General features: G+C 36.8%; 1 protein-coding gene across 1 annotated transcript in view; it reads right to left on the bottom strand.

Moving 5' to 3' along the window:
• Positions 1-420: 420 nt before the first annotated feature.
• LOC149063800 (PP2C-like domain-containing protein CG9801) overlaps positions 421-22,272 on the bottom strand; it is a 36,534-nt gene continuing 14,682 nt past the window's right edge. Inside the window, exons 2-6 of the mRNA XM_089255658.1 lie at positions 14,117-14,451; positions 11,859-11,969; positions 9,763-9,944; positions 9,400-9,601; positions 421-6,454 (exon numbers count right to left, since the gene is read on the bottom strand). Of these exons, the coding sequence (XP_089111784.1) occupies positions 5,463-6,454; positions 9,400-9,601; positions 9,763-9,944; positions 11,859-11,969; positions 14,117-14,451 (1,822 nt within the window). The 3' untranslated portion in view covers positions 421-5,462. The remainder of the gene's footprint in view (positions 6,455-9,399; positions 9,602-9,762; positions 9,945-11,858; positions 11,970-14,116; positions 14,452-22,272) is intronic.

The raw sequence follows: 22,272 nt of genomic DNA, 5'->3' as shown, positions 1-22,272 counted from the left end.
TTTTTGTTCGTTTTTTTTTCCTTTCAACTGGAAGACACTTTTATTAATTTAACTTCGAATGATCAGCACCAAATGATAAATCACAGATTTCAAGACGGTTACCCAAAGTGGGTGATACTGATATACTCAAATTGAAGATGCAGAAGCTAATTGTACTTGGCTAGAGGGTTTCAACTAAAAAATTATAAATTTTTCACGGTATTAAGAACATTATTTAGAAAGGATATGGGAAGACTAAATCAGTGTTCTTCATTCTGCAAGGGAATTTCCTGCTGGTCCACAGATAATTTCGACCTATTCATATAGCCGCTATATAATTTTAGATTTATTATAGTTGGTGTGCAAACTATTTTTTCCCCTTATTTAGTTTTTGCTGGTGTCCACAAATTAATTTTTTCTATTTATTCATTACTTTTCCTATTTATTTATTTTTTTTTTATTTTTTTTGCCTGTCTGCACGTTATCTATTATTTATTCTATGCTGGTCAGCAAATTATTTCTTCTTTTTATGGTATTTGGTCTGCAAACTATATTTCTTCCCTTTATTTAGTTTTTGCTCATCTAAAAATTATTTCTTATTTATTTTCCTAATTATTTTTTGCTGGTCTGCGCATTATTTCTCCTATTTCTGCTGGTCTACAAAATTTTTCATCTGCTTTCACCAGTCTGCAGCTGCAAGAAGGTTGAAGAACACTGAACTAAATATGTTTAGAAACCGATAACGACGGAGGGAAAAAACAACTTTGTTTAAAGTACAAAGGGGAATCGATCTATAGATAATTAGATTGATTTTGTATTTACAGGAATCAAAACAAAAACTTTGCTTTAAAAAAACAGAAAATACAATTGTACTCAAAAGTATTTTTTGTTGCTCTGCTCTGTATTACACATGACAAAGACATTTGCCCGCACCACACTTTCAAAAATGTTGTAGAATATAAAATCTCAGAAAAATCTATTACTGGCTTCACAAAGCACATTACTACAGCACACAGACACACACACATATACAGTCAGTATACTCTCACAGATTACTTATAGCCACTGCATGACAATAAAATGTTTTGTACAAGAGAGAGAAGATGCATTTTTCAAAAAAAATCACAATCTTTATATTGTTCCAATAAGCAATTGTAAAAGAGAGATGGACAAGAGGGTGTGGAGTCAAAGCACCATGGGTTGGACGGGAATCCACGAATGGTCTTTTAGATTGTTTGGCAATACGTTGTAGAGGCTGTATAATATCAAAAGATCAATATATGATCGTTATCGAGAGTGGAAATATAAGGAAACAAATTCTCGAAATTTTATAATGATAACTTAAACAAAATCGTCTCGCAGTGGAGCAATGCCCAAGAGTTAAAAATTCTTCATATATTATATTTTACATGATTGTGTCTCTCACTGTAGTTGGCACTGTTATGGACAATGTTGTTCATCGCTACAAATCTCACGCGATAAAAATTTGAATCAATGCAAAATTGCTGGATGGCATGTATTGGTGGCAGGGTCATCTTTTATTAGAATTGCAAATTAATTATGCATATGATGAGTGGCATTGAAGTATCTCATCAGCTGCTTAAGTTTCTTTAAATGATAGTTCGCAAAAGAGGTTGCTAAGGGTTTCTCACAGGGATATGAAAAGAGCAAAATATATAGTGGATGCTATGGCATAACTGGTGGGGGGGGGGGGGGGACATTAGTTTCCTCAATGTTTAACAAAATGGCCCCTAGGTAATCAAATGGCAGATACCAGTTTTTACATGGTAGTCAAACTCCATGAAATATGAAATGACAGCTATGTTGGGTGTACGGTAATAGAACACATCTAAACCTTCCAATTCTATTGCAGAGAGAAAACATTGTGCCCCATACTGATTCGGAATGTTATACTCCTTTGAATTATCACAGATACATAAACTCTTACTGAGGCTCGGAACAAAAATTTCAACAAGCTTTTGGCTCTCATCGACAAATTATTAAACAACATCTGGCGTTGAGGTGGCATACCAGTAAATGCATAAATTATAATAGTTTAAATTCTAGAGAAGAAACCAATTAATTTGATTTCTCTATTCTGAAAATTTGCGTCTGTGTAATACTGTTAGAGTTTATTGTGTAATGGACTTTCAACCCTTAACCGTCTCTTCCACACACTTACAACATATCTTGCCTAACTTCATTTTTTGTATCTTGGCAATATGTTGAGAGGCACACATCTCCCACCTCCTTAAAACCCTCTTATTTCAGCAATGAGGACACCAGAGATCTATTGCAATTTGCTTCCCAGTCAAATATATTTTCCATCTCTGTGAAGTAATTTTTTGTAGCAATATTCCTTGAATAAACTATTAGCAGTTGTCATGTTTTATGCACGTTTTCTAGATACACACTTGGAACATTAATTTTTCGTAAAATAATTTCTAGAAATATCTAATTTCAAAATTCACTGAAGCATATCTAACACTGCATCAACTGAACACTATTTGGTATTTAAAATGAGAAAACAGCAATAACGTACTCCTATGAAATGAACCTCTCTCTGGGAAGGCATACGATATACAGTCAAACTTTAATATCTCGAATCTCATAACGAAGAGAAACAAAATTTAAAAAAAAACTGGGGTCAAATTTTATAATAACTATTGGAAAATATTTAAGGTCAATATGAGATAACACAAGTAGGATAACTATTAAAAGAGGAGCACCTAAACAGACCTGGTGCAATATCACCTATTAACTATGCACATAAGTTAACAATGGGAAAATATATTAGGCCTATAGAGCGGGATATTAACACAGTACTTGTGTTGCTAATAAAATCAGCTGCTTTATAAAAATTAAATTCCATAAACAAAATCAAATCAGTACCGATCACATAATAAAATTTGTTTTATAAAATCAACACCACCTCTTTTAAAAATCAAAAAAAATTTAATAAATGTTATAAACAAAGAAAAAATTTAACTTTTGAACTATTTGGTCTTATTTTTGGACTTTGCATTTTTTTTTTTCAAATTGAAAATTAAAAAAAAATTACATGAAAAAACTAAAAATTATGTAAAAATTAAAAATTTTGCGGTTCATTTATCATATTTCTTGTTCTATCCTATTCACCGTGGTTTTCACAATTTTATGAACGTACATAATTTTGAAGGCTTGCAGTGTTGATGGTGATGTGGTACCGCATTAATTTTGTTTTTGAAAATACAATCGCTAAGAAATTGACCATGAGCACACAAGGAATTTGAGAAGTGACAAAAAACTGGGAACTAGGGAAAGGGGTTTTCTACTTTTGAACCAAGAACGATTTCAGTCTATCACCCTTGAGGACAATTAAAGTATTTTTGAAATGCAGACATTTGTGGCAAAACCCAATTTTGAAAATTCAATTAATTACTTGTTAACACAATTACAAATTCATTAATTTAGAATTTTCCTTCGGAAATATATTTTTTGGAAATTTCAGAATTTGATTCATCAATAATAGAAATCAGTCACAATAAATTCAAAATCACCAAGATAAAAGTGATTTTAACCAGTCAACTGTCCAATTAATTTCTCCGAGCGTTACCCGCAGTGCCCACTTTTTTTTGAAGATGTGCACGCTTTTTCCCTTTTCTTGGAAGTTTGAAATATTAAAATATTTTTTTTTATAGCATGTTTTTTTATAGCTTGAATGTGTCGAGACATAATATGACACCCCAAAAGTGGGGAGGGGTGGTCATAATGTCCTGTGACTAAAAGAAATGCTGTTGATGGATTTATGTGGAACCATAGTAGTTGAACCTTTGTTAAAAGACATACGAGTAATAAAACAGATGCATCTTCGCAAGGGAGTTGGAAATTGAAACAAAAACGATGGGGATGCAGCTTTGCAAAGCATGACAAAGATAATAGTAATAATAATCTCAGACCTTGAAATATAATTGTCAACTCCATCTAGTGATGAGATAATAAAGTAGAAGGATGGCTGTACAGAGATAGCAGCTCATGTACGACAAATTATTTCGTCATTTCTATGTGAAAAAGACCGAAAAGTCTGTGTGTCGGCAAATGCCGTCGTAGGCAACACCATTACGTATGGCAGCGACGGCGTACGCCGTCGTAACCACTTGACTGGTTAATAAGTGACAGGCAATCATTAGTGGCAGACACTGTAAAAAGTGATAATACTAACCATTAATTTTTATCCACAGCATTCCAAGACTTCCGTTAAAAAAGCAAATCCATATCATCTGATAATACATTCTAACCCAGAGACTCTACACTACTGCAGAAAAACTTTCTATGGGCACTGCCTCAATTGGTCAAACCATAACCCATGAAAACAGTTTTGTAATCCTTAAAATAATTTTCAAGGTTCACCGCTGAAATTCGATCTTCAGTGATCCTAGCAGTTGCTCGGGCGAAGGTAATTGCAATAAAATTATTCTCCTTCCAGAGAGTTTGCCTTATAACCACTGAGGTAAGTTAACTTACTATTTTGAATTTAAAATCAATATGTAAATGCCTTGCATTTTGGCCATATGAGGAACTTGCAACAACATGAGATAACAAAGAGTAAAGAGAGAAATAATCTTTTGGGATAACTATGGAATGTAGCACAATGTGTCCGAAATGAAAGGAATAGAGATCTTCGAGATAAAAACGATTTGACTGCACATGCAAATGCTTTTTTGGGGGCGGTATACGTGCACATACAAGCAGCAAAAATTGCAGACTGATCTGGCATGAACCCAAAGTAATGAGTCGAGAGGGGAGACTTAATGTGTATGTTTATTCAATCCTCCCATATGTGTGATGGGCTATTGCACCCCCCCCCCTGATCTGCACCCGACTCTGGCAGTTTCTGTCACTGAATTCGCTTACAGGTCAAAGACACCAATTATTCCACGTCTTCTCGAGTGTTCCAGAACTACCATTATGCTGTAATTGCAGTAGAAATGGCAATTGGTATATAATTACTGACTAAAATATTCAAATATTCAAATAGTCTCTAGTTAAGAAAAGTACCATGAAGAACTGTAAGTTAACACAATGATTTTTACTGTAGAAAAGTGAATCTACTGTTTAGCTATTCCGGACTGGTAGTTGAGAAATACATTTTTCTCTAAGTTATATCTATACCAAGGCAAAATAGAATTTAAAAGAGCATAATTCGATTGAAGATTACTCTGGTCAATAGCGACATTCTGTAGATATGTCAATAAATTTCCAAGAAAAAATTAAGTGAATTTTAGTATTCATACGCATTTAACATTGTGAAAACGTGTATTTTTCAACGTGAATATCGTTAATGGACTTGGAAGAGCTGAAACAAAGAGAAAAAAGTTGACTCTAAAAAACTGCCCCAATCATTAGGACGAAGGAAAAAAACCCCAAGTTAAAGGCAGTGTTATAAAAAAAACTGTGTACAAGTAGAACATACAGTAACACATTAAAACAATGGCCTGCAGGCATTATATGCTGGATTCAACATTATGGGCCTCTCGTTTGGTTGTACCGGCAGAAGTACCAGAGCCTTGGTTGCCACTGTTTTTGCTGCTGGACGAATGGTGGTGGTGATGGTGATGATGGTGGTGGTGGTGCCCAGGAGATTTCTGACGATTTGGTGTACTTGAACTGGTCTTGACATGAATTTTGCTGGGATCTCTATTTCTACGTACTGGAGATCTTGGCCTGTAATTTCCGACTCTGTAAGCAACGACAGAAGCATGATCGAGCTTACCGGGAACACCAGACAGCTTATCCCCCATCTTTTTCCTTCGAGAGCGCTGCTCTACTTGAGTATCAACCTCACCCTCTGGATACAGGTCTGGATCTTCCAAGATCTTACGTTTTGCAATTGTCAGTTTATTTGCGAAATCTATCAAAAGTTCACACAGTTTCTGAGCAGAGTCACAAGATTTGTCATTCTTGTTGAGGCCGTTGTTCAACAGGTCTTCCATGCGCAGCAAAGTCAATTGATGCCTCTGATGTGCTTCGACAATGGGCAGGTAAGAGCCATCTGATATCATGCTGTTCTGCCGACGAAGAACTTCGCCACAGTGGCTACCTTGTCTCTTGATAGAGGCATCCAATTTACTGTTCTGTCTTTTGACAGGCGCATCTTGACTATTGCTATTCTGTCTTTTGACACTGCTAGTAGCTGTTCCATTAGTAACACTGTTTCCACTGCTACCACCACATCCATGGTTCTTGACACCTTCCTGCTTCCCTTCAGACCAAGACTTTCGCTGAGGCTTTTCAGCTCGCTTCGGCAAAGCGAATTTACCAACAACTGGGTCAAAGTTATCGGATATGCCATCGCTTGTCATGAACACATAATCGCCTTGTTCAGCTATCGTCATGGCAACTGTAAGATTGTTTAGTTCAGGATTTAGTCCATCTACAGGACCCAATGCCCCCAGGGCATCTCTCATGTCTCTCATCGAATGTATATCATGGGAACCTGGAATGTAAGTGCATGAAAATACATGTAAAATATGTAATAATAAATTATTATAAAGTACAAACAATCGCTATCTATGATAATAAGACATGCAAAATTACATTCAGAACAACTGGGCCAAAATTTCTGCACGGATAAGTGAGATATATACCCCAGGATTTGAGGACCTCCAGTTCAAACAATATAAGAAGCAAATATATGCAAATGACTATTGGGCCAGGTATGCCACTTGGTAAGTCAATATCTGGCAGTACAGTTCGCCAGTGCCCGAGTGGCACAGTGGTAAGATGCTCATCTTCCACTATGAAGGCTGCCATCAAAGTCCTGGGTTCGAATCCAGCCAAAGAACACCAGAAGCAAGTTCTTTACCTACCGAGCCTGGGACGACCACCGATAGATGGCACCTTCATTTCCAATCCAACTCCACTAGTTGGAAATTGCCAAATGATGATATATGACCAGAGTTGGTGTGCAAAAAAGTAGTAGTACAGTGTACTAAATGCTCCACATGAAGAAGCTTTACCCCAGAGTACCACATATTTGTGTTCCACCAGCCATTTAATCCAGAGGGGAAAATTAAAGGTATCGTTATGTTATATAAGCTGTCACATGCTTGACTTTTGAAATGCCAGTGTATATTGTTTGAATTACAAGACTCATTTGAATTACTCGACCAAGGGTAACAGTACCCTTGTTCGACTAGGCACAGGTCTCCTGTCAACTCTTTGACTTATTTGGAATTGTTTCCATAATACAGATATATTGCTATAGTAGCCAAGCAAAATCAAAAAGGTACCTTCACAATTTTTACATCCATGGTTGCAGCATCACTTGGTGAAGCCAGGGTCATACTCGTGTTACGCTTGGACCAATTGTCATTCGCAAATATTTTTGCTTCCAATATTTTCCCTTCCCTTGACACAAAGAAGCAGCAGAGGCATAGGCTAGCTACACACTGGCTAGCTTGAACCAATGTTCCTTGGTGAATATTTGCATCCAGAGCGCTCTCTGCGTTGTGACTGCTAACGTTCTTTGACTAATGTGTGGCCGGACGGATTGGAAGATCAGAAAGGAAGACAGATACTTTGATTTAGGTTGGAGGCTGGAAGGTACTGGCCATTCTGTTTCACCGGCCTTCTGATACTATCAGCCTCCAACATTTGACAATCATTGCCAATGAGCAGACATACTATTTGCCCACGACCAACCAACCTTGGAATGTATTGGGCCATCCTTGACAAAAGTGTGGCCCTGGCTTTGGACGATATCTACCAGTGCTGTGCACCGAAGACTCCACATGAAGGAGCTGTATGCCCAAATACTATGTGTTTGTGTACCACTAACCATCCATTTCAGAGGGGCAAGATTAAAAAGGTTATGCTATATAAGCCATCTCATACTTAACTTATTGAAGGTAGTGTATGTGTAACAATAGTTGGGAACCTTTTATTATAGAATATGATAATTTTTAATAGAATTTGTTGTTTTCTTACCTTTTATAACCGTACATGGTTGATTAAATTAGTCTGTGATATTTTCATTGCTCATAGTTCGGAAAAATGTGCGATCCTGATCACATCGCCATTTTAAATTGTTGTTGCCATTTTTATTTTGTGAAAATTCCTATAAAAATATATTGTCATTTCTTTATGCAAATTGGATGTTGTATTTTCTTATTGGTTGTGCTCTGATGTGTATTTTTCTGAGATGGTCGGTCCCAGGAGTTGGATCGTTCCACACTTCCTTTAAGGTATAAATACCCGGAGTCACTTCGCATTCTCTCGCATTCAACTCAGTATACATCACTTAAGGTGAAGGTGGTCGCCTTTTGGTGAACTGTCCATAGTATGAAATAGCTCGTCTCACTGGTGCTTGGCACATTGCCAGCTGGTTCCGGACCTTATCATGCTTCCTCTCTTGTCATCCGTTGTCATTGCCATCGGTTCGGTTCCTGTCATCGCTGGTCTGTCATTTGGCTTGGCATTGATCGTCTCTTCCGACCGCCTGGTCGTCACCTCAGCTCTAGCTGCTGAGCCTGCAGTTCTCGATCACTGGTCGAGTGGTTCAAGATTGTCAAACTTCAGTTGTTGGACTATATAGATGAGTCAATGGACTAGCATGGCGATTGGTATGAATTAGAGAAATAATTTTGTGATAGTTTCATTAATTGTACCTAGTTAATTGTTAAAAGTATTAATACATTCACTTATGTTAAAATCTAGAAATTCTCTTGAAATCATTTGTCTCTCTCTTATTGTGTATCAATTGCACCGATTTCGCCAGATCAGAATCCTGGGTAGTTATGCTGGGTTGTCGCATATGTTTGCCTATGTCTTCAACCCTAGTTGTGGAGGGCCCCCATAGGGTTACCAGAACTAGAAACCAAGAGAAGAGGCACTCTTCATAGCAGGGTTGCACATGCACTCTTCATAGCAGGGTTGGGCAATTTCTTCCGAAGCGGGAAAAAACCGGCCGGAAGAAACTAGTTTTCCCTTAATAATTTGTCACATACATTAGAACTTGTGTTTTTAATTTTATTACCAGAAAATAATAATTCCAGAAACCTGAACATGACGACGAAAGGGTGAATTTTTCAAAATGTAAGAGGATGCTTGAAATGATATCCAAAAAGAGGACATCTGGTAACCCTGGGGCCCTTAAAGCCAGCTTTTTTCAAAGGTCCCTTCAAGTCAAAGTTGGACCTTGCAAAGTTGGACCTCTAGAGCAGAGGTGCACCATCTCTAGCCTGCGAAAGGTATTCTTAGAAAATTCCTACGATAGATATACCAGTTTCTGGCCTACAAGTGTTAGCCTTTTCGCATTTCTGATCTGTGGACTGAAAAGGTTGTGCACCTCTGCTCCAGAGTGTTATAGAAAGCCCTAAAAACACAGAAAAAGTCAATTAAATAAGTAAACAATTGATTAAAAAATATTTCCAGATTTACCTTGAGTGACTTCTCGCACGCCATGCTTTGGGCTATACACATAAGCCAAGCTGTCCCCAACATTGCACGTGCATACTATGAACTTGTCTGAATTCCGCAGCTGACATATAATCGCTGCACAGAGGGTAGTGAGGTATCCTTCTTCTTGAAGGATCAGCGTGTGAGCCGCATTAAATGAACGGAGAAGGCAAACAAACAGGTCCTGTTCGTAAATAACAAAACCGGTGTTATAATTTTGTTATTCAACATTTAATAATTGAAGACAAATTTACTTCAGAGATGATTTAAAAACCACACATTTTTTTAAAGCACCATAACAGAGAAAAAGTCATTTAAAAAGGGGGAAAAATAAAATTTTCTAACCATTGTAGTTTCTATCCGGCCACCTTCCCTGTACAATGCATTATTCAAGTAATCAATGCATCCATGGACAGCACACCTAGCAGCTAGACAAGACTTTTCGCCCCAGTTCACACCATCTGCAAGGGCAAGAATAGCACTGTTCTCTCTCATGCAAACTGCAAATGCATCTGCAATAGGCTCACCTGAACAGAAGAAAACAAATATCTATATAGGAAAAATATATACACAGTAGAACCTCGTTATAGAAGACTAATAGGAGCTGAAGGTTGTCCATTATAATGAAAGTCTGGTTTATAACAAAAATTATGGGGGGTGGGGTGGACATCAATGAAAGTTCAGTAGTTAGCTGTAAAACAGTGTTTATTATGTATCTCGTATAAAAAAACAGCCTTCAACATAACATAAGGTTGAAGTGAAAAAAATGTGTACTCATATACCATATTAATCTTAATTTTTCTAGTTGCAAGCGATACGAATCACACAGCACACCGATATTAATGCAAAACAATAAAATGATTGATGTTTAATTGCTTGCTTGGAAATGCTCTTTAAACAAGTTGATATTTTTTAGTTACTTTTTTAGATAATTAAAATGAGTTTTAAACTTGTCAAATAAAAGTTTTAAAATTTTTTACTATATTTTTAGCTGTCCGTTATAATGAGATACTGCATATGCGAGTTTCCATTACAATCAATTAAAAGATGATGATGCATCAGAGCCATGGAAGTATCAAACACCAACCTTTTTCAAAAGAAAAAGATTTTCATTAAAAATAAATGGTCATCATATGCATCAATAAAAAGTAGTCAGATTCCCAAGCGCTTTAATGTCCACGTTTCTAAATTTAGTGTCTCGAATTTAAGCAGCATAATAAATGCTTCAGTTTTAATATTAAAACCATTCAGTTTTAACCATACTAAAAAATAAATACATACAGTGAATAGCCTATATAACGATACTTTTTATAACAATACCTTTCTATGGTATGTCAAGTATCGTTACATAGACATTTCACTGTGGATCATTCAAATATACAGCATCAAAGTTTTGGAAGTATCAATCCCATCAGACAGCGGCTTCTAACCTTCGATGCTTGAAGTAACACCTGGAAAAACATAGGAGGCTCGAGTAGCTCCAGAAACATGCAGAAGACTTGAACACTCATTGAAATTAGTTAGATGTTTTGCATATAGCTAGAAATGTGCAGGAAATAGGTGTACCCCTTAGATATGTGTAGGAGGCTTTTATACTACTACTTGACCATACATGCACCTCATACACACTCCTTTGCAGAATCTCTGATAAATTGGTACATGGCGGTATGTGTGTTATAAGTGTATGTCTGGCCCTAATGCACTTATGTTGTCAGAATTCTGCTTGTATCATGCTTGGTTGGTGCAACCATCTGTCTTCCATATTTTGAAGAGGATTTTACACTGCTGTATATGCACAAGTATTCATGCTTCTAGAAATGCACACGTGTTTGTTCTCCTAGATAAATGTATAGGGTAATCTATTGTACAGGAGGCACGTGCACCGGGACAGTTGTAACAGTATCATAAGGTCACTTGGGCAAACAGACACTGCAGAGACCTTCCTACAGTCCTGGGGTCACCTAAATTTAGCTCAAATAAATACAATGTATAATTTGTTTCATTTTCATCTCACTGATATGATAATCTACTTCTCCCTTTCACTTGCTGGCCACTGGGCTGGCCTTTGTGTTTAAGTGGTTCTGGTGTGCACTCTTTTAAATTAGTATGATGCTTCCATACCATCAGAAATGTGTTGGAGGCCTTTGCTGCTGGAAATATGTAGACATCTGTACTCACATAACTGCGTAGAAGGTGTGAGTGTGTACCACCAGAAGCCATAGAAGGCTTGCATACCACCTTCTACGTATTGTGCCAAAACTTATGCACTTTATTTCTTCACTAGATTTTCCCAGCCACTGCTAATTATTTTTCTTGCATCGCTGAATTACCCGTCACACATCTCTCATTGTATGCATATAGCATAGGTGGGGAATCACTGCTGTGAGACAATAAAGAAAATCAAGTTGATAATGTTAGGCAGCAATCAATGGTTGCATTACCGGCATTAGCTTTAGTCAATGGATTCTTCTCATACAGAGACGTCGCTAGTCCATATGCTCTTGAATCTGGCATTTCCCAGTTCTTGATCCCTGCTACTTCATTATTATTTTCTGTAAATATACAAATGAACATTCCAATATAAACTGTTGAAAATCACATCAAAAGAGCCAAAATTGAAGTTCATGGTTTTTTTAATGAACGAACTTCAAATTATTAATTGTGTATCAAAATATGGGGGAAGGTACCTCTTACTCTTAACCAAATCATGGCCCGTCACTGTCCAAATGAAGACACACAATAAATCCTGTATTTTTATGGGATAGAACCATTATTTTCCTATATTATTTTTCTTTTCAGCTTTCCCCCCCCCCCAATTCACACTGGATTATTAATACGAGACATACTAACATCAAATTACTATTCAATATCAACAAAAAAAATTGAAGTAAAGGGATTATAACTATTGTATATAAGTTGTTATATTACATTATAACTATGTAATATACAAGGTATCCTGTAAGTGCTAAAGCCGCCTTTATCTCATCAGCTGTCTGTCTTTAAAAAGTATGATTCAAATTAAAAAAATGCTCAAATAGGCGTTCAAAAATTACCCTGTACCAGTGTTAAGAGTGGAAATACAGTGTGCAACAAAATAAAAAATGTAATTTTTTTATGTATTCCCCTTGTCCTCTAACTTCCAATTATAAAGTCGTTGATCTTGTCTCTTCCGAGGCCAAAAAAAAAAAATTCCATGTTGCTAAGAGCAATATTCGCTAAGATATTTAAATTCAAAAATTGGAGAAACGTTATGAAAGAACAGAAAAAACTAACACAGACGATATTCCTTTTTCCTCATTTATGCTATAATTTCCCAACTTTTCTCCGATTTTCGAAATAAAATATCTTGATGAATATTGCATTTGGGAACTTGGAATTTTTTTTTTTTCGCCTCGGGAGAAACAGGGCAACAACTTTATAATTGGAAGTTAGAGGACAAAGGAAATATATAAAAAATTATATTTGTTATACACTGTATTTTCGCTCTCAAAAGGTGAGATTTATGAACGCCTTTTGAGCAATTTTTTTTTTCAATTAAAGCTATACCACCTATAATGCAGGGTTAGATAAAAGCTTCATTAGCACTGACAGAATACCCTGTATAGCTGAGCAAGTCCAGTGTCCATTTTGACCAGATTTTAAAAATCGTACATGGCTAAAATTCAAACTACGAGGGGGGAGGGCCGTGTGTTTTTGAATTTCCTCATGACATTGATGTTTTTCAAATGTTATAGAGGAGTCTCTGGGACACTTATCACATTGTGAATGTATTTTTGAGAAAATAAAAGTGCATTTGCGTAGCCCAGGGTATCTCAAACTGTGCACCGTGGCACCCTGGTGCACCTATCCAACCTTTGTTAGAAGCAGTGGTGGAGTTTGAGATAGGTTTCTCTCAGTTAGACATTTCTGTGCTCTCTGTTACAATGATGCCCACTCTCTTACAATGGCGCCTGTTCTGTTACAGGAAGCAGTTTTTCAGAGCAAACAGGCAAAAAACACTTCATACTAAGATGTTAACATAAATTACCAACTCATTGTCCGTCAGATGAAAAGTTTGATTTTTAGATGTAAAAAAGGAAACTTTTCTACATGCAATTTCCAAAAAATCTTGAAAACCCCTCAAAACAACAGAAAAAAGTTAAATTTTTTAACTGCTTTTTTTCATTGTATGTGTAAGAAATAAGTTTGTTTCGTTATTTTAACTGGTAAAAACCACAGAAATAATGTTCTTTTTTACAGCAATATTTGTTTTTGTAACAGAGTGGACAAAATCTATGACTTTCCGTCATAAAACCCGAAAAATAAATTATTACAAAATAAAAGTGAAAAATATTTATGAAAAATATTAAACTTCATGTCATTGGCTACAATTTGTGATTGATTTAATTTTGAAAATTCAACTTTAAACTTTTCATTTAAAAAATGTGAAATGTACTTTTTTTTTTGGGTAACGACCAAATTTCCTACATCTGATACATGGCTATGATCAGAACTACATTCATGTGCAGCTGCAAGAGTTGGAAAAATTTGAATGGCAACAAATTTTCGGTTTGCAATATCATCTAGATAAATCTCCAAAATTTTACATGCCCAGTTGGGCAATAAATTTGAGTCCAATCCTGGGCAATATAAATATGTGTACAGTAGCACGTCAACAGTTACGTGAGCTCAATTCACTCTCGAAAGTCACTATACATACCTATTATCGCACTCGTGGGACCAATAAAGGAAGACAACTTTTTTTCAACTGCATTGTTATCATTGTTTTCAGTCTTTTCTTTATCTTTACTGGGTGTTTCTTCAATATTCAATCGGTTAATATTCTCTGAACTTCCTTCATAGTCCTCGTCAATGAAGTCAACATCCAAGTCGAGATAATCAAAGGCTTTATGTTTCTTGTGCACTTTGGTGAGGCCTCCTGCAGGTCCGGTGTGAGCTGCGAGGACGTTTTTCGAAAGCCGGGCAACTTTCTTCATCGGCAAGTCATAGCAACATTTACCAAATATGATTTCCGGTTGCATTTTCTTTATTTGCCTTCAAGAGAATGAAAAAAGACATTCACATTATTTTTAATAATTTCTTCAAGATTGAATGTTTCACAAGAACACTCCAAGTTCAGATTCATTTTAAACAGGCTTATACAAATGTTAGGATATCATGATATCACAAGAAGTAAGATTATGTCTATTTCGACAATTTACGGAAATGCCACATAATTCAAAAGTTTCTAATTACACCATTCACACAGCCTCTCTACACAGGAAGCAGCAGACCCATGATAAAAAATCTACACTCATTAAAAATCAATTCATCTTCTATAACTTCTGATTTGAAAGATGGGTGGCTGCATTTTCATATAATTTAAATACAGACACACACACAATTCAAATACAGACACACACACAATTCAAATACAGACACACACACAATTCAAATACAGACACACACACAATTCAAATACAGACACACACACAATTCAAATACAGACACACACACAATTCAAATACAGACACACACACAATTCAAATACATACACAACCCAGCCATACTAGAGCAATTGGTTTACGAAAACTTCGCCCAGACATTTCGCCCCAACATAATTTCACCCCTAGCATATTCCATCTCTGGTACATTTGGCCCCCGGAAATATCACCAACCCTTACCATATGAGCAACCAAGTAAGTGATCCCTATCAGTGATCAAGTAAATTGGACATTTCTCCCTGACATTTCACCTGTGCTGACAGTATGAATGACCATATGAGTGAAGGTATGAATGATGATATGAGTGACCAAGTGAATGGCCACACGAGTGATTAAGTGGGTTGAACATTTACCCTGTGGCATTTGCATGTCCTGACCGGTACATGTGATCGAGTTGGACATTTAGCCGGACATTTCACCTGCTCTGATGTACGAATGACCACATGAGTGACCAAGAGCATGATCGTACGAGTAATTAAGTGAAGGACAATATGAGTGACTAAGGGCGGTATTCACTGACATGGTTTAAACTATAGTCACAATTTTTTGATAAGAGATCAACACGGATTGGTTAAATTCAGGGTTTTAACCAATCTATGTTGATCTCTTATCCAAAAATTGTAACTACAGGTTTAAACCATGTCTGTGAATACGGCCCTAAGTGAGTTGGACATTCAGCCCCAGATATTCTACACCCAACATTTCGCCTCTTGTGTAAATATTATGCGAGTATGCTGAAAAAATTTCAACAATGCATACGATACTTTGAATAACCGTCACTTGGTTGTTCACTCAACCATACAGTCACTTACAGGGTCACTCGACTGGTCATTTATTGTCATCACTCACTTGGTCACTCATTTGATCAAGTCTTAATATATTTTTTTGTTTTCATGGTGTAAATTCACAATGGGGGAGAGGCTGTGAAAAGTCTGGCTGGGGGCCCACCAAAGATCCCAGCCTAGGGACCCTACTCCAGGACGTGGGGGTCATGAAGACAATCTCAAAAAGAATAGTGGTTCCCTCAGGTAAAGTAATAATGAGGGAGCCCTATCTGGCTTAAATCATCAGCCCCTGCCAGTTTACATACTTATTCTCAAGAACCAATACAGCCAGATCTCATAAGCACATGACTTCTCTATGGACCAGAGCTTCCCCCACCCTCGGGCAGTGATCGGTTTGACCCTTATGCGTTAAGACATCACTGAAACATACACATTTATCGTCAAAATGTATTATTGTATGCTGCAGCCAAAAAAACCCATTGGGGGGGGGGGGACAGAAATTTCTACTATACTGTCCTGCAAAATTAAAGGACGATTGCCAAAATTGGGAACATCTGAAAAATACTCAATAAATAAATAGTTACAGATCTTTTCCCCAATCTAATTTACATTACCTTTAATTCACTTATAGTTTTTAACTTATGCTTATAATATAGTTATTTACAGTCAAACCCTGTTATAACAAATATGAGACCAAAAATTTGTTTTTTTATATCTGATCTTAGAAGAGAAGATTCTATAGGAGGGGTTCATTTATTGCAAACTGGGGTTCGTTTATACAAGGGGTCTTCAATCTTTCAGCCATTGTGGGCAAGAAAAATAATTTCCCATGTACAGCCTCAGGATGAACAAAACATACTGTAGTATCTAGATTCTCACAGTGATGGCTTTCAATGGGAGTGGATTTTCATCAGTTCCGTGAAGTTATTTCTTCACTTAAATATGAATTTCCATTCATTTTGAAATTATATGTCCATTCATTTTGAAATTATATGTCCATTAATTTTGAAACTATTTTTTCCCCATTTTCATTGATTTTGAAATTTTTTTTCCCCATTTTCATTAATTTTGAAATTATTTTTTCATTTTAATTAATTCTTAAATTAATTTTTTATTAAATATGAAACTTTTTCACTCTGAGAATATTCCTTTCAATAATTCTTGAAATATTTTTCATTAATTATGAGCTCTCATGAATTGCAAAACAATTGTTTCCGCCAATTCTGAAATCACTGTATTCCTTTTTCTTTTTGTATCCTGTGTATATAATATGGCAAGTGTAAGATAACAGATGAGATGGCATGGGGGGGGGGGGGGGGCGGCGCTCAATTGCTTTTAAAACATACCTCCATCCTAATATGTGTACATTCATCTTAACTAAACCCTGAAACTTCTCCAACTCCTAATCCCATCTCGTCTGTAATCACCACAAAATTTGTTAATCGCGACAGTACCCAATTGTCCCGGGAAAATATGTTGTAAAAAAGTTTGTATGTTTTGTTTTACACTAAATAAAGTGTTCCAGACTCTGCCACGAAGCTGGGCTGGAAGAGATCTCGGCAACGGGATAAGTCCAGTGGCAAAGTTCTGGCGTTCATTCATTATTCCTTTTGAAATTTATGAAATAATTGGTGGAAGAAGAATCTCAAAATTATTTCTCTCAATAGTTTTCAAATTCTTTCAATTATCATTCATTGATTCTTTCTTTCATTAATTATGAAATGTTTCCTTGAGTAATTCTGAAATTACTTTTTTTCACCAATTGTAGAAAACTTTTCTTCTATGAGGTTTTTTTTTTATTCAGCATGTCTATAAATTACAGCGAGTCCCACTTATAACGTTTTCTCTGCTTAGTACGATTTATTTCCGTGTGATCTCAAATTCACTAACACTCATTAAGATTTTCCATTTGAAGCGGTTTCCCGCTTACAACGTTTTTCCACGAGTTTTTTGAAAAACGTTATAAACAGGATCCACCGTACTGTAGTCTGTAACTACGCAAGCGTTTTCGTCGGCAGGCTACTGCAAAAAAACTTCGATGGCCATGCATTAAAGACCCCCTGGCTTATACTTTAATGTTCGCGCACTTGCAAAAAACGCCGCTAATAACCCTGACCCCTACAAGGGTGGCACTGACAGGACTACAGCCCGGGGGAGGGGTGCGAGACGATTATTATCTTTTTGTGTTTTTTCACGCTATAAATTCATTGTAGACTGGGGGCCCCGTGAAAAATATGATCAGGGGTCCCAAAAGATCTGCGCTTAGGAGCCCTGCTGCAGGACGTGGAGGCTACGCTAACATGCTTTACTGATTATCCGGCATAGCTCTGATCCCGTGAATGTCGATTTGCATTCTGTGCATTTGAATGTCGATTAGTCCGAAGTATTGCGTAATCCTGAAACCTATCTAATCATATAGGTTTCTTTTTTTCTAAAAGGCAAAAGAACACACTCGAGCTTCCTTCTTCTCAGGGGCGTCGGAATTGTTTCGAACCTGTGGGTGCCCGTCTTGAGATTCATATAGGAAATTTCGATTTTTGAATCAATTCTGTGGGTGCTCGAACCCGCTCTACAAACTTTCGTGGGTGCTCGAGCACCCACAGCACCCCCGGCTCCGACGCCACTGCTTCTTCTGAAATGTGCGATTCCGAAAAGTCGCCGCCAAACCGCAGAGACTCCACAAACCACAACAAAAGATAAGATTGAACACGTTTTCTGAGCGTCTTGCCGTGCTTTTGGCATAATTACACGATTCGTTCGAGCACGAATAGAGTGGTTTTTCTATTGACATAACAGCCAGACCACCAGATACGAAACTCTTTGATTCGCGCCGGAAACAGGTGGTTTTCAGACAAGAACCACCAGAAAGCTGTGAAACGGAAGGAAATGGAAATTGCTTTCGTGGTTTGATATTCAAAGGATGCACCAGATTTTCAACGCATCTGGGAAAAGTTCCGGTTTACACTTATGCCGGATAAACATACGGTTGTTGTAGATATTTCAAGTCCTCGGGCTCAATAATGTTTAGTAGATGGAGTGGATAGTCGGGTAATTTTTTTTTTTTTTTGGGTCACATTACATTTCCTATATCAATAATTTACTTTTTTTTGTGTACTTATTTCCATAGAGTGCCGTGAAATCGACCACAGCAGCTGCGAAATATTTAATGGTATAAAATTTTATTGAAAGTTAATTAGAAGAGTGGTTTTCAATTACTGTGTCGCGGTACTTTTGCGTGCATTTAGATTGCCTTGGCATCAAGTAAATAGGTGCCAAGGAGCTAAAATGTTTGGGAATTTTAGCTCACCTACAATTTCACCGCATTTCATTGTGAATGTCCGCAGTGTGATGCCAATGTGTTTATTAACACAAAGATCCAATCACTGATGCTAAGGAACCTTCTTCAGATGAGAACGATGAGTAATTGCGCATGTATATTTTATATTAGAAAGTTCATAAACTGCGTCTTTTTTACGAAGCCCCTAATCGCTCAAAACTTGGTTCAGGGCCACTGCAAAACTGGAAAGAATATGACAACATAAAATGGAAAGAATATGACCTCACCTTATGCGCAGTCGATTCTGGATTTTTATCTTCAAACTGGCTGCAGTAATGAGCGTTTAAAAGGCCCTTTGCACACATATATCAAGCTATGCATTTCAGAATTAACTCTCTATAGTTCTATGTATATTCAAATACACATGGCGAATGCATGGTCACAAAATCCATTATACCAATTTATATTTTGAATTTGCTGGTATAAATGCCCCAATTAACGACAACAATTCTTTGTCTGCTGCAGAATATGCGTGGCTGTGATTTCGTTAATTTGTTGAAATGTTTTTGTTTGCATTTCTTTTTTGTTACCTTGAAGTTTGTAACAAAAATTTTTTTTTTCTTACTATAGTTTGAATCACAAAGAAGGTAGTTATATATATGAGAGTAATAATACTTCAATACATTTATTTTATATTATGCGATATTTTGGAGTTTTGTACGTACTCCCTGCATAAGCAGTACAATTCGAAACAGATTTTTTTTTTTATGATTTTTCCGGCTCCACCCACACCCGTGTGCCCAACTATGGGAAAAATATAATCAGCTCAAAAAAAATCATGCATTCAGGGTTAAAACTATGTTCCCCTTCGGAGATTTTAGGTAACTAAATTTCCACGCACGTGAAAAAATTAGAGGGAACTCTGCTCTGGATGCCACGTAATGTTGTTTCCACTATTGTGCGCCAAAACTAAATTTTACTCCCCCAAATTTCGTCGAGGAGGAGTGAAAGTACTTCAAATTCTATAGGAATTTTTTTTAATATATATATACACACACACACACACACACCCCTTGAAATTTTGGGGACGAGTGAAATTACTTTTCAAAATTATATTTTCGTATAACACTGGTTTCCACCTAACCATGATTTTACGGGTTTCTTTTTTGTGGGTTACCCTCAGGGCCGTCATTTCAACTTTTCCAGGGGGGGGGGCAAAGAACATGTATTCAATGTATTTAGAATTTTATATATATATATATATATATACACACACATACCATTTTTAGTGTATTTTCAAAAGCCAGGGGAGGCACCGCCCCCCCCCCCCGACCCTCAAAATCAAATGACGATCCTGGTTACCTTAAAAATACGGGCTCCACTGTATTATGTTGCTGATGAAGATGATGGGAAACGAAACTCCTCGAAAATATTGAGAAGTCTAGTGAATTTACGCTTTCATGATTAAGGTAATTGCTTCCAACTAGTACTAGACACTTTCCAATTGTTCACAGGAAACCCTGACTTGATTACACCAGATGTAATATTCAATCAGGATCCTCATCAAAAAAAAAAAAAATGCCAACCATGTTGACACATGTACTTTCACATCCCATTCGATTCGTTGATCTGGAGAGGAAAAAAAACCAATTTTTTCCTAGTAGATCATTGTATAAGTGGGGCCAAAGCCCCTCTCATGACATCCGGAGCACGAGTGACTCAACACGAGGAAAACAACTCAACACACACACACACACACACAAAAAAAAAAAAAAAAAAATAGCATGTGGTATCAAAATCAACAGAAAAAAAAAAAAACAAGCAGTAGCATTATATCCAAACTGAAGGTCACAGGCGCGCTAAAGTCGTGCCTTTGCAACGAACCATTGTCTCCACGTTGCGTGTTGTTATCGCACAAAAGAGTTCTTGACCTGATAATAACAGAGAAAAAAAAAAAGTTGTATTTTTTTTTTATTTTCGGATATTGTTTTCCATCAGAAGAGAAATGAATGACCAACAGGTGGACAGGAAACTGGCAAAGGATAATGAGGAAGAAATTTAAAAGGTCTTTTTATCCCTCAGGGAAAAAAAAGAAGTCCCAATGACTTTCACTTTGGGGAAAAAAAACAACCCCCAACATTAGGAAATAACTGGTTGTAAGTGTTTTTGATCGACATCAAGCACAAAAACGGGTGAGAAAACCCTGGTTATTATGATTATTTTCTTTCTCTTTTTTTATTGGGCATGTCTTGTCCGAGTTGAGCGAGGTTACACCCAATTTTCCAATTTCCGCCATTTTTTTTTATCACTGTTATTACACGATACTTTCGCGTGTAGCTTAGTTAAAGCAATGGGTTTTGAAAATCGAAATAGTAGAAATGGGAACTACCCGCGCGATCACGGACTGCTAAAAAGGAATAGGATTCTATACTTGATAAAAATTTGATAGTCTTCGAGTTGTATATAAAACAGAAAACAAAACATTTGTGGATGGAAATTGAGGTCATGATCCTATGACCCCTAACATGGGAGGAAAGAAAGGCTGTCCAAGATTATTAGATCCAACTTCCAAGGGAACAAGGGCGTAGCGAGGGGGCGGGGGGGGGGGGATTTGGGAGTCTAGTTTCCCCCCCCCCCCCGAAATGTGAGAAAATTACCGAAAAAAGATGGCCAAATCTATTGTTCCATCACTTTGGTCCCTCCCCCCGAACGAAATTTCTGGCTACGCCCCTGCAAGGGAATCAATATAATACGCCTGTTAGTCTTTTCGGGCTCAGGCTCACTAAAGGTCCAGTTCTCATCAGCCGTAAGGGGGGAAGAGCCTGGTATATACATTTGAACTATTGTCATCCGTGTACGTCAGCGATTTTCAACATGAGGCTCTCGAAGTTTTTGTGCAGAGATAATTTCATAATTATTGAAAGAAAAAAAAAATCTGCAATTATCGACAGAAACATTTCAGTACTTGATGAAAAATATTTCCAGAATTATTGAAATATTTCAATAATTAAAGAAAAATGTGTCCAGCATTACTGAAAGAAATATTTTAAGAATAAATGAAAATTCATATGTAATGAAAAAAAGCAATCTCGAAATTCTCCAATAATATAGGACACCTGTTTGATTCAGAGCCTTGCTGGACTCAGTTGGGCTCACCCGTTAAGACGCCACTGTGTGAATCTAAATACCAAAGTACAGTCGAATACCGTTTCAACGAATACTGTTATAGCGAAAAAAAAAAAATTATTTTTAACGAAAACTTTTCTAATAAATAAATTTACATAGGAACAATGCAAAAAGTCTTGGAATT

The sequence above is a fragment of the Pholcus phalangioides genome, unplaced genomic scaffold (genome assembly GCF_987345545.1).
Source record: "Pholcus phalangioides strain wild (caught in Gottingen) unplaced genomic scaffold, Ppha-v1.0 ptg000043l_1, whole genome shotgun sequence".
Classification (NCBI taxonomy): Eukaryota; Metazoa; Arthropoda; class Arachnida; order Araneae; family Pholcidae; genus Pholcus; species Pholcus phalangioides.
The sequence above is the reverse complement of the archived record's forward strand: the minus strand, read 5'-3'. Positions and strand labels throughout refer to the sequence as shown.